General features: G+C 38.2%; 2 protein-coding genes across 2 annotated transcripts; one reads left to right on the top strand and one right to left on the bottom strand.

Moving 5' to 3' along the window:
- Positions 1-106: 106 nt before the first annotated feature.
- Positions 107-11,475, top strand: LOC113497789 (T-cell activation inhibitor, mitochondrial). Its single transcript, XM_026877505.1, has 13 exons — positions 107-317; positions 420-540; positions 1,290-1,407; positions 1,588-1,723; positions 2,126-2,230; positions 2,412-2,529; positions 3,078-3,180; positions 3,321-3,412; positions 3,587-3,687; positions 3,761-3,907; positions 10,450-10,581; positions 10,660-10,804; positions 10,967-11,475. Exons 1-13 carry the CDS (start codon positions 295-297, stop codon positions 11,054-11,056), a joined length of 1,431 nt encoding a protein of 476 aa, XP_026733306.1. The 5' UTR covers positions 107-294; the 3' UTR covers positions 11,057-11,475.
- Positions 11,118-15,882, bottom strand: LOC113497788 (kinesin-like protein costa). Its single transcript, XM_026877504.1, has 6 exons — positions 15,372-15,882; positions 13,258-15,194; positions 12,823-13,041; positions 12,375-12,511; positions 12,030-12,171; positions 11,118-11,595 (listed from the first exon to the last, which is right to left on the bottom strand). The coding sequence occupies exons 1-6, from the start codon at positions 15,646-15,648 to the stop codon at positions 11,476-11,478; spliced, it is 2,832 nt and encodes a 943-aa protein (XP_026733305.1). The 5' UTR covers positions 15,649-15,882; the 3' UTR covers positions 11,118-11,475.
- Positions 15,883-16,768: the final 886 nt, after the last annotated feature.

The raw sequence follows: 16,768 nt of genomic DNA, 5'->3' as shown, positions 1-16,768 counted from the left end.
TAATTTTTGAACTTCATAAATTCGTAAGTTTTAATACAAGGACCGTTTGCAAAGTAGAAACATACCACATTTATTTTTGGACGAAGTTGTTTTAATCAGCTGTTTAACGTCACTGTCACTTGTCAGTACCTATCACTCAGTTCGCAAACGATTTAGATTAAATAAAATGTTTCAGGTTCAGGGTCATGAAAAAATGTAATGTCTAACGGAATAGTTTAGTACAAAAAAAATTACTTCACAAAATTCACGATAAAATTTCCAATGTAATAAATCGCAAACAATTTTTTTAACAAAATGTACTGCAGGACAAAAATAAGGTTAGTATTGAGCCTACCTTTGTTAAAACGCAGCTGCTGTTTATTTTGCTTTGTGTTTTAGACCTCATGGACCTCGTTTGATAACTAACTTCTGTTTTTCAGTTGTGGGTGTGCCAGTGGTTTGGTGTGCAGATTTTTAAGTTCTGCGGAAGTGTCGACTGCTCTGCGTCCATTCTACTTCAGCGTTCATCCAGACCTTTTTGGAAAATATCCAGAACAAAGAGTAAGTAATATATAAATGATAATATCTACCCAAATTAACCCTCATCCCCTTTTGTACTACTAGTTTCCAAAATACCAATTATGCATTGGTATTCCCTATTTTTACTTTTTAATACAAATAAACATAAAATATTGTTAAAGATTTACCATCTGCATTCTGGACTCATTGATTTAATTGAACAATACTATTAAGATGTATTGATTACTAGACCTAAATTGGTGTGTATATTATATCTTATAAATTCAATTCCAGAGAAAACGTCTATCCAAAGAAATTAGAATTATGACTAATAATAATATGACAGTGATTTAATAACCAATAATACCATAAAGCTTGCGTGATTTAACATGTTTTGAATATACAAGCAAAATTACAGAAAAAACATGTAGAATAATACTTACTTAATAAATACATCTTCATGTATTATCAAGCATGCCATTTTACAACAATTTTCCTTTTCCATGATTTCATCATACAATTTTGATTAAGACACAAAACAAGGTATTCCCCCTAAGATTGTCACAGACAATGATTTCAGCTTGAGTGATTTTCCTTAATAAACATTGCAAGAAATCCCCTTTATACATAAAAGGTTCAAAGAAAAAAATGGCAACACCATTCCAGCTGAATATCTGTATTTTATTCAACATTCAGTGTAATAATTTATTTTTTTAAAGATCCATTGTGGTTTGGATTTTTAAAGGATTTGTTTAGTGTAATTAATGGGTGCCACAATATTAACATTTCAGAAAATAAATGAACACTCCCTGCAACAATTAAGTGCACTAATAGAAGCCCAACAATCCAGCCGAAGAATGTCTGTGCCTCCCTTATCCTTTTATTTAAGACAAAAAAATATGCCTGAAGGTAACTAACAATTTAAATTATTAAAACAAACTAAAATACTTGTAATTAGGTACATTATTCTATTACTAGTAAATGATTGTGTGTTAAATATTTCTATTAAATATTGACTTTCCTTGATATCCCTCTGTTTTGATTTTGAATAAAAACTTAAATTCTCTTTATGCCATTTGATATTTACAGGAGAATTTAAACTCATAAAAATCAAGTTGACCGGTGATAATGTTAGAGAAACAGTTGTCAAAGTTCTAAATGCCTGTGATATCTCCACTAAGTACATTGATAAGATACCTGACAGTCCAAAAAAGAAAGAGTTTAGGTAAGTGTATCAATGTTATTGTGTGATGGATTTATCATGTAAGGTTTGACTATATAACTATGCATTGCTTTAGAAAACGCGGGACAGGAATGGTGAAGGTGCGACGTTCGTGCTGGCCCATGGCTGCTATAGTGTTTTCACAAATAATTTGCGCCGTCATCTTGTAACCGTCGGATGAGACCAAGCTTCTAATGTGTCCTGTGTGAAATGCCATAGGTTAGACATACATAATTATTCATGTAGTCAAGATTTATTTAGGTAATGAAATTGAATGAGCCTTCGTATCCACCGCGCCGCCTCTGTCCCGCTTCTGTTTCTAATTTCATGCTTCGGCGGTACTTCGATTTGTTCACAGGAAAGAGCAGCTGACAGTTTTTAATATAAATAATTTTTAATTCACAGTGCCGAGGATTTCAATAAAGCTTACCAAAAATACAGCGACGAATTTGAAAAAGCTTCACAAATGAAGAGAAAAGTTGCTGAGAAAAAAGCTGCTACAAATATTGTGTATGTTACTTCATAAATATACTCATTCAAAATTAATACTATTACTATTAACGCGAAACTTTGTACATATTAACACTCAATGCCTGGACTATTTTTGTTTTAATTTTTTATGGAGGTCTGGTCTATGTACGCTTTCCGCGGGTATCGCCGAAAAATTAACCTCCTTCTTAAAATATTTCAGAGAATGGGTGTGGGCGAACAGTAGGGCAGCAAAAAATAAATATGAGTCGACAGCAGCTACGAGAGAACAAGTTCAAACTTTGATCGATCACCTTTGCAAAGCATATGGTATTAAACAAGTTGGTAATCTATTAACATTGAATCATCCTACAAATATTCACTATCATTTGGTAATTGCTTGTTATAATGCACTTGAGTTTGCTTTTATTTAAATATTCCTTTTTTAAAAGGTTCTAATGAACGGTAAGTCATTTGATATTAATTTTGCAATGTTTTCTATCCTGTAAACTCATGACCATTGCTTTTAACTAAATTGTTTTAACCTAAGAAACTGACAACACTGCCCCTTAATTTCTATGCTGAGCCACTCAGCTACAAGCCCTTCAGAAAAGTACCATTCAAACACCGACAGCCGAGTGGTTAAAGTCAACACGGCAAACTCAGTGAGCGCGATGTGGCGCGGGTTCGGTCCCCGCACCAAGCTTTTATGTGATCCTCGAATGTTCGTTCTGCTTGTTCGGTTCGCCTGGGTTCTTGTGCATGTGACTTGAATGTTTGTAAAACCCCTGTGACACAAGGTTTCAATTCCTGCTAGATTTTATAAAAAAAAAGAACGGTAGATTCAACCTCATTATTGTAATGCTGTTTTATTTTAATTTAATGACAGGTTAAATACGATAGCGGCTGGAATACGAGTCATATCAGAGGAGCCCTTCAAAGTCTTGTTGCGCTAGCATCACAACACTCTGCGGTTATGGCAAACTTAGAAGGTCAGTATTATTTACCAATGAAAGAGTTACGAGCAGTAAGAACCATTTATTAATTATAATTATAATAGCCAAGTTCCTCGAGACATGGTTTATAAGTTTTTTTAGTATATCCATTTAACTTTTAGCTGTGATTCTTCTAGGCAGGACCATAGCGCTGGGACAGTTTACTGGTGTAAGCTTGGATGGCGACGTGTTTCTCAATATAATAGATGTCAGACACGAATGGTTATCGGTAAATATACCTTTTTCCTGAAACTCTTATTACAGATTTGACAAAATTGACTTAATAAGGAATCAGACGGAGTTGTAATATCGAAGGGAGGCCTTTGCGTTGCAGTGGGACAATAAGGACTTAATAAAAAAGGAATAACTAACCGAATTAAAAACCAACTTTTCATCATTTCAGTTGATCAAGAAAGTCAGTCAAGAAGATAGTGCCTTGGTTATGATACCGAATTACGAGAAAGCCTTATCAAGTATTTTAAGGAACATACACATTTGCCGTAGGTAAGATACACACACAAGGCTTACGTTTGATGCACACGTTTGTCACTCTGTGATAGAATATTCTTTTTCACAGAAAATTCATGCCGAAAGTATCTGCGAGTCAATACTGCAGTCATTTAAGGCAATTGATTACATCAATTGGTGATTTCTACGGAAGCGGTCAGAAGTTTCCGAGCACTGTGCCTCAGACCCTAGACAAATACGAAATTGTTGTTGAACCGTAAGTCCCTTGGATTCGATCAAAATTTAAAGAGGTTGTTGCTGTTGAGGGCATGGGCTCACCGTAAAACAAACTCTGGTGTTGTCCGAATTAGTGTATTTACGTATAAGTAGGTACAATAAAGAAAGCTAGGCGCGTGCGATGTGCGCGGGGCCCGCAAGGTCACTACTTTTTTCGAATGCGCTCGCGGCAAGCGGCCGCCCGTGTTCCCCGCTACCCCCGCCCGCATCTGCCGGCGCGCACGTCGCACGTCCTTTACAATTAGGTATTTTAAGGTAATAAAAAAAAAAGATACAATAATAGAAAATAAAATAATCTTAATTTACGTCGTTTACAATATCTCCGCCCAGTGTCAATACCCACTATTGACACTATTATGCAACTGGAAGTAGTGCCAATCTAGCGGCCGGACGAGTTAATACACCAGTTTTAGTTTTGATGTCTACCGTTCGAATTCGTCCGTCTTTCCCTGGATAGACGTTGACGACCACTCCTTTTGGCCAGGTATTTCTACATGACCTAGGGTCGACAACTACAACCACATCGCCGACTTTTAGGGCGTCATTTTCTAAGTACCACTTTTGTCGCGGGATCAAGGTAGGCAGCACCTCCTTGATCCATCGCTGCCAGAACATGTCGGCGAGTCGCTGGGCAGCACGCCACATCTTACGTAGGTACATGTCGCTGTCGTCGAAGACTCCGGGCACCGGTAAGTTTGACGAAGTACCAATCAAAAAATGATTCGGTGTTAGAGCTTCTGCACATTCAGGGTCTACTGATACATGCGTGAGCGGCCTACTGTTAACCGTGTGTTCTATTTCGGTAAGTAAAGTCGTGAGAACTTCTTCCCGCGGTGCTCTTTCTTTTAAAGTTATTTTCAGGGCCGTTTTCACACTTCTGATGAGGCGCTCCCAGGCTCCACCTTTATGCGGACTGACAGGTGAGTTAAAGTTCCATATTATGCCAATATTTGCTAATTCATCGTTGACCTTGCTCTCAGATTCCAGGAACGAATTTCTGAGTTCCACTTCTGCTCCACGCAGATTCGTACCATTATCGGAGTACATATATTGCGGCCAACCACGTCGGGACGCCATCCTTCTTAGCGCCATTATAAATGAGTCAGCTGTCAGTGATGGGACTGTTTCAATATGTACTGCGCGCACAGTCATGCAGGTAAATAACACTCCGTACCGCTGCTCTCTGCGACGCCCCACCGTAACTTCAATTGGCCCAAATAAATCAACGCCGCAATGAGTAAACGGCCTATTATGATGCGCCAATCTACTGTCAGGTAAGTCGGCCATGCGCGGCGCGCAAGGCTTAGCCTTTCTTATACGACACACTAAACAGCGGGAAGCGACAGTACGTACCGTGGGTCGTAGGTTCAATATCCAATATTTTTTGTCTGAGTTCATTGACCACTGTTTCGTTATTTCCGTGTGCACTTCTTATATGTAATTCTTTAGTTATAAGTCTAGCAATCACGTTTCTTCCGTCTAATATTATTGGGTTTTTCATTTCAGGTGATATGTGCGAGGCAGCTTCGACTCGCCCTCCTGCTCGCAGTAGACCTTCTCTATCGATGAACGGAGTTAACATACGCAGTCTGCTGTTAACTTGAATAGGTTTTTTATTTTTCAGTAATAGAATTTCCGAAGCAAACGCTTCCATTTGACTATAGCGTAATAACAATATCTCTGCACGTTTCATAATTTCCGTGTCAATCGCCTTTGTGATATTTTTCTTACATTTTTCAATAAACAATAACATGGTTGCAGTCGACCTTTTTAAACGGAGCCACGATGATGCATTTTCAGGATTAGCAACAGGTATGGTACTTTCTGTTTGACAAACATGCATGACGTCACATATTTCTTCATTCTGTATTTTTTCTGTTTCAGGTGCTGATGAACGCTGTTGAAACCAATCACTCTCGTACAGGAACTTCGGGCCGCGGAACCACTCGCATTCCGGGCGCAACTCGTATTTATTTATCTTTGTTGCTACGTCTGCTATATTTTTCTCTGTAGGTATATAGTGCCACTCGTGCGTACTGCTTAATTCATCCAATTCACCAAGTCTGTTGGCTACAAACACATTGTAGTTTCGATTTTCGTTTTTAATCCAATGCAATACGGTCGTCGAGTCTGTCCATAAGTATCTTTTTATTGGTCGAAGTCTATGTTCCTTTTGTATTGTATCAGCGAGACGGCATCCAAGTACAGCAGCCTGTAACTCCAGCCTCGGGATGGTTACTGGTTTTAGCGGTGCAACTCTGCTTTTACTGGCTATAAATGACACGCACACATTGTTGTTGCTATGCACGCGCCAATATGCAACCGCGGCATACGCTGTCGGCGAAGCGTCACAAAATACGTGTAATTGTAACGTCTCACTCGCACACACCTTATTTATCTTGCAATACGAATCGTTTTCGTTTGTGTTATCTTTATCAGTAGAAATACGGAAGTACCATCTTGGTATTCTAATTTCTTTCAATCTTTGTAATTGAACAATCCATTTATTAAATATCTCGAATTCTGTACTTTTTATTTCTTCATCCCATTGGAGATTTGTCTTCCATGAAGTTTGCATTATTATTTTAGCATTCACAGTAAAAGGCGCTAGAAGGCCATAGATATCAAATATAGACATAACTATTCGTAATAATTCTCGTTTCGTAGGTATCTTCTCGCCTGATAATATTTCTTTAGGTATCCTTTCTAGTGATAAGTTGAAGCCAAAGGTATCAGTATTTGGGTACCACAATAACCCGAGAGTACGCTCGTACACGTCGTTCACTTCGCCTTTAAAGTTAACAATGGCCGGACTCAAAGTATCAGTAGGCATGTCGTGACACACGGACATTTTGTTCGACGTCCAATTTCTTATTTCAAACCCTCCTTGCTGGTGAATATACGATACTTGTTTCATAGTTTTTATTGCTGTATCGGCATCATCAAAGCAGTCAATGTAATCGTCCATAAAATGATTTTTTACTATCGCTTGAACTGCCTCCGGCATTGCGTTTGAGTACCGCTGAGCGTTTAAATTCTTCACGTGTTGAGCGATGAACGGTGAACAGTTAGCCCCAAATATAAGTGATGTCATAACGTACTTTTTTATGTCTTCATCTGGGTTGTCGCGCCACAAAAATCTTAAGGCGTGTTGATCTTCTGGGCGTACTTTTATGCGAAGAAACATGTCCTTTATATCGCCCGTGAGACCGATAGGCTTCTCTCGAAAACGCAACATAATACCGAGAAGTGACTCCAACAAGTTCGGTCCAGGCAGCAAATAGTCATTCAGTGACTGACCACAAGATTTTGCAGCAGCGTCGTATACCAGCCTTAGCTTTTTCTTATTTGGATTGTCAACTCCAAAGTGAGGTAAGTACCATATTTTTTTTACATTGCTTAAGTCTTCATTAGGCTCTAGAACGCGAGCATAATTGTTGGAAAATAAATGATCTATTCTTTCCTTGTATCTCAAATTATAATCTTTATCGCTCATCATTTTTCTTTCAGCTGTTTTCAATCTTCTATACGCGTTGGGATAGGAATCCACCATTTTAACATTTTCATCTTTCCAGGGTAAACCAATTTCCCATCTTCCTTCTATGAGTCTAGCGGATTTATTCACTATTTCTATTGCAGTTAAATCGCTTTTATTTTGTCTTGATTTATTGTGAACACCGATGCTCTCAAACATAAACGACTTGCGAACCAGTTCGTGAAGTTGTGCGTCAGTCTTGAGGTCCGTGTGTATCGCAGTGCAATTTTCGGCGGGAATTTGAATGTGATTGCGCGGAGAGTTCGCGCTCGTGGGTACATCCTGTGTGTGCGTAGCTGTCCTCGTAGTGGTAACAGCGACGCCACCGCCTATGCTATCGGCGGCGGGAGGACTACAGGCGACGAGCGCAGCGTTGTTTGCTTGTTGTTCCGTCGCCGTTATCATTACGCATTCGGGTGATAATAGTTGACTTTGGTTGCGGTACACGCCATGTATGCACCACCCTAATGGGGTTAAAGTCGCACAGGGTTCACTTTTCTTATTATGGCCCATTATTATTTTTATTGGGGATATTAAATGATAATTTTATCTTGTCCAATTAATAATGTTGGTTTCACGTCCTTAAGACACGTTAATTTAGCACTTATTTGATATAAATGTTTATAGTTTTTCATGTTAATGTCCGATAATTTTTGTAACGGTAGATTTAGTTCACTTATTTTTCTTGCACATAGTTCATATGACTCATTGTTTTGATTAATAATTTTACATTTTATTATTTCACTGTTACATGTTAATTTGGAGTCCCATGCTCCTCGGACGGACAATGTCTGTTTCTCGCCCCGTAAGCCTACGCGATTGGCAACTTCACTAGATATTAACGATATTGTCGCACCGTCATCTAACAGCGCGTAGGTATTTAACATGCCGCGTGGACCGTACACTTTTACAGGAACTACTTTAAGACACACTGAGGCATTGTTCATATTGTTCGTGTATGTCACAGTTTCTGAGTAGTCGCTAGTCACGGAACGCACTATATTGTTTTGGTTTACGGTTTTATCACTTTCTGTTATCGGTCTATTTTCACTGGATTTTGTATCACTGTTTTTTGTTGAACACTCAGTTTTTGTTTTCCAGTGTAGGTAACGATGATGCGGTAGCGAACACTCGCCTATGCCGCATGCGGGCTCTGAGCAGGTGTCGCGGTTGTGTGATGCCAGTAGACACTTGTGGCATAGATGGTTGGCGCGCACAAATCGCCATCGATCCTTAGTCATAGCGCGTTTGAACCGCGTGCACTCGGTTAGTTTGTGATTACCGCTACGACAAAATTTGCACTTGTAGGAAGATTCTTGTTTCTCAGTCAACAATAACGCATGATGTTTTCTGTCTTCGGGCTTCTTTTTATTTTCAGATTGACTGTGAATGTGAGTCAATCCGGCGGTGGATATTTTACTGGCTTCTTCATATAGAAAATTGGCGAGTATTTCCAACTTTGGGGTTTCTGTTTTCAAATGTACGTTGTAATAATCAGCCCACTTGTTGATAAGAGCGCTGGGACACTTTATCAATACTGACGATATGAGTTCCGGACTTCTTAAATAATCGATTTGATTCACTGCTTGCGCTGCGGCTACAAAATTTCTAATTTTAATTGCGAAAGAAACTATATCTTGATGGTAATTTTGTGATAAAGGAGTCATTTTCCGTAACTGATATGTTATTTTATTTATTATTACTTCGGGCCTGCCGAAACGAAGTTCTAGTGCTTCTATGACGGTTTTCGGGCACGTGTTTCCGTTGAGAAGTGATAACACTGTTTCTTTTGCTTCTCCACGAAGAGCTTTGCGTAACCTCCACATGTTTTCTGCGTCACTATATTTGCAAAATTCCGTTGACTCGTTGTAAGCCTGTTTAAAGCCGAGCCACTCGAGTGCATCGCCGTAGAACTGCGGTAAATCTTTCGAAGTAGCGAATCGGGACATCAACTGTTGATTTTGTGAGGTAGCCTGGTGTAAGGCACTAACCAACGTCTTCATTTCGATTTCACCACTATGGCCGACCTCTTTTTCAGGTTGTTGATTTTGACTTATAAAGTTCCTATCAGACACATGACTACGTTCGAGCCACTCTTGCACTTTGTCCAATGTCCGCACCGAGTGACCATCACTGGGCTGATGTCGAGAACTCTGGCGACTGCTGTGCTGGTCCTCGAGAGCAGCTAATTCGGCGGCTAGCTTCATCTCTACGAGTTGCTTCTGCGTTTCAGCTTCCTTTTTCACTATTTCTGCTTTCTCTTTCGCTGCTTCGTATAATAATTGTTTTTTACGGGCTTCGATAGAACTTTTATTGGAGACTGAGGAAACTCTGGTATGTATACTTTTCTTCGAACTTCCGATGTCAGTCTGTGGTCTTTTTGCAACTTCGCATACTTCAGCTTTTCCTTGCAACACTTCGGACTGCACGTCGTGTGACGGTTCTCCCTTCATTGTGACCGCATGTTCTTTTTTCCAGGCGCTACGAGTGCGTACCGTATTTTCAGGGCGGTGCGTGCGTGACGGCGGAGGAGTGCTGAACATCGTCGTGTGGTTAAGAGTCGTCGTGGGTGACGCGTAGGTAAGTAATTATTTCACGGTAAGTACAAATCCGGCTCGAAGGACCACTTTGTTGCTGTTGAGCGCATGGGCTCACCGTAAAACAAACTCTGGTGTTGTCCGAATTAGTGTATTTACGTATAAGTAGGTACAATAAAGAAAGCTAGGCGCGTGCGATGTGCGCGGGGCCCGCAAGGTCACTACTTTTTTCGAATGCGCTCGCGGCAAGCGGCCGCCCGTGTTCCCCGCTACCCCCGCCCGCATCTGCCGGCGCGCACGTCGCACGTCCTTTACAATTAGGTATTTTAAGGTAATAAAAAAAAAAGATACAATAATAGAAAATAAAATAATCTTAATTTACGTCGTTTACAGAGGTTATATTCTTTTTACCTCGTCTTTGTAGTGTAGCTCTTATTTTTTGTGTTTTAGGGAGGCAGGGCCTTTAATGGTATCACCCACGGGCCAGTTCATCACTCCTTCGTCTTGTCCTGCAGAAGAGCTAGTAGCATTCATATCGAACCATCTTGACGAAGCAACTCAGTTAATGACGGAATATAGCATGTAAGTAGCGATCAAATGATCCCACCACACTTACTTCAGCTGCCACGCTTGCCACTAAATTGATTATTTTGTTCACAGTAACAAGCATGTAGAAAAAGCGCTTCATAAAGAAGTAATGGAACGATTTGGTCTACTGGATCTTCAGAAAGACGACAGTATAACTCCTGCGTACATGATTTCATGCTGCGAACGATTACTCACGAGAACCGAACAATTACATGCCGTAAGTCATTGCTAAAAATTTGTTTATAAAGTGACAGTTGTATCGTACAACTGTCACTTTTTCATTTCAGTGAACAGTGGCACAAGCAGCATGATGACATTCTGAAATATGGGCGTTGCAAATTATTTTTTTTTTAATTCAATATTCATTCTTTTGTTTCAGAAACTCCATGGAACTATTCTTTACATAACTCATTACTACTCAGTGTTATCTGAGGGTATTTTATGTATACCGTGGAACTTCAAATCATGATACACATCATACAGGTCTTAGATAATAATGTAAATATTGTGTAGATAAAGTAACAATCAAATCGGTTTATTTCTTTATATTTCACTTTTAGTTTACAATGTTTTAAGTTACATAGTGTATATTTTATTGCTCGAATTGTTAAGTAAGTTGTTTTAAAGACGAATCAGATTTGATAAATTTATTTACACTAAATAAGTCTTCATTGGCAAAAATATATACAAAAATTTTCATTACTTATACTTTATCATAATATCAAAACTATTTACAAATTGTGAGACAAAAAACGTGATGTAACAGTAATAGAATAGAACTACAATATTAAGTGACTACATCAATAGCTGAATAAACAATATAAAGTAATTCATAAAAAGTAATGCAAAGATAAAATTGAAAATAGACAATAAAAGTATTTGCAAGTGTCAGTGCTTTTTATTTTGTTGTACTATAATAAGTTTGTTCTTTTCCTTGGTCACTTTAGCGACTGGCAGATTAGTGGCCGGCATCAGCTGTCGCAGGTTTTGGCTAGGTATAACCGGTGGCTGAAAATAGAAAATCATAGTTAAAACAAGTATTTTTCAAACTCGACGAAAAGTCGAGTGATTGAGATCACCACGCCAAACCCACTATGTGGGACGTGTCTCGGCTTAGATCCCAAAGGACAAGCGTTTGAGTGACCCACGAAAACTTATCTTGAGTCTGGGTGTATTTTTGCTTGTGTGTTGAATGTTTGTGAAGCCCTCCGCAACATTTTATTCAAAGAAAAAAAAAGCTTGATAGCAAATCGAGATCGTCGTAGTGGTAATTTAGCTGGTGATTTTATTTTAATTATATTATCGAAACCGAAAAGACGATCGACATTACTCGTATCATGCTCCGCTGTAGTTGGCAACGTTGAGTGTTATTCTGCAACATTTCCGGTGTCGCTGAACGTCACGCGTTGGATAATAGGTACAACTCAAGTTTATGCACATACCTGCTGGCACCTAGCAAGCTGCTTCATACGGTCTACTAATCTCATGGCGTCGTCGGATGTCTCCGAATCCGTTGTCATGCCCAAGGATAGCGCCCTTTCTGCATTGCCTCCATCCAAGCACCTATGTATTGATTGGAAATGCCTGAAAATTGTGTAGAGTTGTTTTAAATAAAATGGCCACAAAGCAAAACAGAATCAAAAGAGTTAACAAACGAAAACCTACTCTCCAGTTCCCTACCCATCGCTACTCTTGAAGCTACACCTCGTATTAAAAAATGTTACATAGATGATGTGATAATCAGGCTTGTTGGTACAATATAACCCTTAAGTTAAATCAATAATTACCTAGAATGAGCATGTGGTCTTAGCCGTTGTGCGTGTCTCCAGGCCGCGGCAGCCCGCGCGCGCCACACCGCGGCCTCTTCGCTGGCCGACGCCACGCCCGCCTCTAGCGCTGCGCAAGCACCACGCAAATCTACCACCTAGAAAAGTTACGTTTACGATTAATTTTAATATTTCATTATCTTTTCATTAATGATTGGTTGTAAATTAGTAATCAATTTGCAATAGAGTTTCCCGGATATGGTCTTCATAAAGTTATGACCAATATCAAATTCAAACATTTCAAACACGTCTCGACACTTTAAAATATACGCATCGTAAAATGTTCATAGCATAATAGCTTTAAAACAGCTTCAGAATTATACATTCACTACGTTTTAAGTACAGGAATATAAGTTAGTATTATTGAAGAGACGTTTTACCAATTACAAAATGAAAATCACTATCTTACCTTTTGGAAATACCTGTACAGTAAGGTTTTCATTTCATCGTGTGACAACTTATCAAGCCTCGCCATCAACATTTGCTCTCCCCTACTCCTTGAGTCTTTATTGTCTTGAGAATCAGAAAGAGAGGCTGATGGAGATTTACCACAAATTAAATTGTTTTTGTATTCTATAGCTGTGTCTATAGCTTCTATGGCTTCTTCACATTCAAGCAATTTACGTTCCTTAAAAAGAAATTTTAAATTAGAACTAATTGACGTCAGTAGTCATTATATCACCTCTTAAAATTGTACAGTTGAAGTATTGGAAGCAGGACGGCGCACTACACGGCGTAGAGCGCATCTCGCTTCCACAATTACTATAATATTTCAACATTAAGAGGTGGTGGTAGGTTTTCAGAATCTATAGTTTGAGTTATCACTAAACTGTAATCAACTTACTTCTGAATCCGAAAGTGACTTGTACATTTTTCTCTTATGACCTAAACTACATCTCTGTTCATGCAGACACTCTCTTGTCTTTCGCAAGTTTTTGATCTCTTTCCTCAATAACAGTTCTTTTTCTTTGGACATTTCTAAGGTTTCCAAATCATTTGTCTTTTCTTTTAAAATGCTGTCTAGCTGTGTTATCCTATGTGTGAAGTGCTTCAACGAGTTTGTTTTCCTGTCTTTGATATCTATGGATGTATCAGAAAGTTCATCCAATTTCAACTTATCTTTTACGAGTTCTACATCTAATGTGTTCTTCCGTTTTTCATCCTTCTTTATCTGTCTTTTTATTTGTTCAATTTGCTTTTTGTAGGTTTTTAAGTTGGTTTCATGTCTTTTTATTTCTCTCATAGTATCTTGATCTATAAGACTAGATTCAATTTTTTCAGAGTAATGTTTATTTTGAGCATGGCACATAGATTTCGACAAATCGTTAATTAATCTCTCTTTGGCAATACAAAGATTGATGAGTTCTTTTAATTGAGACTGACTGCTGCCAATTTCTTTGGACAGTTTCCGTGCCAGTATTTGTTTTTGAGTATATTTTTCTTTTGTTATTTTGTACTTCTTACAAATTTCTTCAGTCTTTGGAGAATCAATCATTTTTAGTAGTTCCCTTTCAATTAATTTTGGTTCTGGATCAATTTCCTTCTTATGAGATTCTATGAGTATCTTTTGAGATTCAGGTGAGATTGCTTTGGCTGCAACTTTCCTTAACAATTCCAACTCAGCTCCTGACAGACTTTCTCCAGGTTGGATGGTTCTTCTTCTTCCAGAATTAGACTGTGATGTCATAATAGGTAAAGACTGTGATCCACTAAGTTCTGATATTGTGATATCATCAGAGTCAATGTGATTTAAGTACTCTTCACACCTATCAGCAAATAGTTGATCATTCTTTTCTCGAAAATACTCCATAAACTTTTCAAGTTTATCTTGAAAGACTGTGTCTGAATGAGTATCTTCCTCAGAGTCTGAATCAACATCCGACTCACTGGGCTCACTTGGTTCTGTGTCCTCAGCAATTCTGGGTAAACCTTGTTTAGTATTAGCATCTTTGTTGTCAACACTAGCATCCCCATTCAAACATTCATCACATTCAGCCTTTAAAAACAACCATTCACTAACTTGGTTTATATCAGCCTCTGATAAGGATTTTGACTGAAGAATTTTGTTGAAAAGTCCCTCAGCATTAGATACAAGTTTTATCCACTGAGTAGTAGCAAATTGTAGATTAAAATTATTGTCTGTATGTGGCAATACAGATTTGTCATTGTATACTGGAGTGTTATTGTCAGCAAAGAGGTTGACAGTGACAAAGTTCTTGATCCCTCTGCAGCATAAACACAAATTCAAAGTTTTTAGTGTATCTTGATAGTCTTCAGGCTCAGCACTTATGCATCCAATGACCCAAGTAAAAGCTCTGCCACCAAATGAGTCTCTGAGCATAGCTGTAAGGATACACTGGTCATAGTTTATTTGCTTTGGTGGATTTCCAGCTAGCAACTCCTTTATGATATTCTCCAGAACAAACAGCCCTGGTTCTGGGTATGCTGCCAGATCACAGAAGCTTGCTGTGGACATTCTGTGATTCAGTACTCCATTGGTACTGACCCATTTTTGTTCAACACTTACAGTGAAGACAGTGTGGTTGTTACCCTGACACCTCTGCCGCCACCCCAACTGTAAATACTGAAAAGCTTCCTCAACATTGCAGCACCTCACCAAGCCAGCACCAAGCACATCAAATATGTTGTTGTTGACCACTTGCATCCAAGTTATGTGCAAAATGAATTCTCTCTCTGGCATTTGATTGAGTTTGTGGAATATTTCCGACAGGAAGCGAGGCACAATCCCTTGGTCACATTCACTGTGAATGCATTCAAAACCTAGAAACAGAAATTTTATTTCATGAGTAAACTAAATCAGTAATTGGTAAGTAAGAAATGTAACTGGCAACTGATGAAATACTTTTACATAAAATTATAAATAGACGCAAGAATAAACACAAAAGAAAAATGTTGAAGCTTTCTTTGCATCTAAATACCATACCAAAACTAAATTACCTGGTCCAAACAAAGTGTATGTTTTGCCAGTCTTGGCTTGACCAAACACAACTACTGAAGTATCACATCCATCCAGAAAGCAATTGATTTGGGGTATCATAAATGAGTTGAAGAGGTGGGCTTGTGTGCAGTCTACTGGCAGGGCTCTATTTACATGAAATGTTTGTCCACTCTCTGTTATCACAATTTGTGTTACTGGATTACTGAATATGCACTGGGACGAGTCCGCAAGGCTTGGAGGCCTCAGCCTAACAGCTATTTGTACCGGGATATCCATCGTCGTGTCTAACTTTTTACGATTCAGACACAATTAGTCTTCAATCTGTCCTCAGAATTTTATTTTTACCATTATTTTCAAAACCTTATCTCGCAATCATCATTAATAACACTTAACAGTCCTTTGTAAATTTAACTTATTTTGTCTAAATTAACTATCTGAATATTATACGATAAATATAAACAACAAAATAAATAGTGATCACAAGTGCTAGCGCAACTTTAGGTTTTAGTAGCTACCAAGAATGTACTCTGTGGTAGCTACCTATGCCACAGATTATCATAACCACAGCAAGGACATCAACCACAGAATACTTATTATTACCAGACACTTTGATCAAGTAATAAATAATCTGGGAAATAATAATTATAATCGTAAAACAAGACGCTACTAAAATTACCACGCAAGTTTTTTCTACTTTTTTTACACAATCAAATGCTTTTTCTTTACAGGCTTAAGATATGTTACGTTCGTACGTGTCTATGCTACGTTCATAGAAAGGGCTCAACCTGTGATTTCTGCTTATACGCGTCAGTAGAGTCAAGAGTAACAGGTTCGAGTCCTGTGTCTGAGGTTTGAAGATTTGCATTGTATGTTACTGTAAATCCGATTTACAATGAGATAAAATAATTATACTTTATTGTTTAATCAAAACTACGTTTCATATTTTATATACATTTCACGCTAGACTTCATTATTTATTTTAGTTAAGATAAAACCGACTTTACGCGTTCTAGCGTTTACTAAAAGCGAATGAGTATCATAAATATTAGATATAGTGAATTCAGAGTTTCAGAAGTCTGTTAAAAGACTGACAGCAGTCTATATTCCTAGACTTTTTTGGGCACACTAACTTAACTAACTGAAACACGCCTTCAGCCGCGTTCACTGCTTGTGATCGCAGTATTCGAAACCTATCGTAATATATAGACTATTAACGAAATGTTAAAAAATGGTTTAAACTATGTAAAAGAACTCGTTTTAATCGTGTTACTAAAAATAAAAGACATTATAATTTACTAGCAAATAATAGAGTAGAAAAGGGAAGACATTTAAATAAAATATAATAGTCTTTGAAATAAAAAAAAGTACAACCCTAATTATTCAGCCTGACATTTGC

Source organism: Trichoplusia ni, chromosome 9, assembly GCF_003590095.1.
Source record: "Trichoplusia ni isolate ovarian cell line Hi5 chromosome 9, tn1, whole genome shotgun sequence".
NCBI lineage: Eukaryota > Metazoa > Arthropoda > Insecta > Lepidoptera > Noctuidae > Trichoplusia > Trichoplusia ni.
Note: the sequence above shows the minus strand (reverse complement) of the source record. Positions and strands in the feature narration are given on the sequence as shown.

Coding starts and splice junctions, on each gene's coding strand:
- LOC113497788 (XM_026877504.1), bottom strand. CDS start 15,648: ATGGATATCCCGGTACAAATAGCTGTTAGGCTGAGGCCTCCAAGCCTT. Junction 15,195..15,371: donor ATACACTTTGTTTGGACCAG/GTAATTTAGTTT, acceptor TTCTGTTTCTAG/GTTTTGAATGCATTCACAGT. Junction 12,512..12,822: donor TGTACAGGTATTTCCAAAAG/GTAAGATAGTGA, acceptor TAACTTTTCTAG/GTGGTAGATTTGCGTGGTGC.
- LOC113497789 (XM_026877505.1), top strand. CDS start 295: ATGTACTGCAGGACAAAAATAAG. Junction 10,582..10,659: donor TTAATGACGGAATATAGCAT/GTAAGTAGCGAT, acceptor TTTTGTTCACAG/TAACAAGCATGTAGAAAAAG. Junction 10,805..10,966: donor GAACCGAACAATTACATGCC/GTAAGTCATTGC, acceptor CTTTTGTTTCAG/AAACTCCATGGAACTATTCT.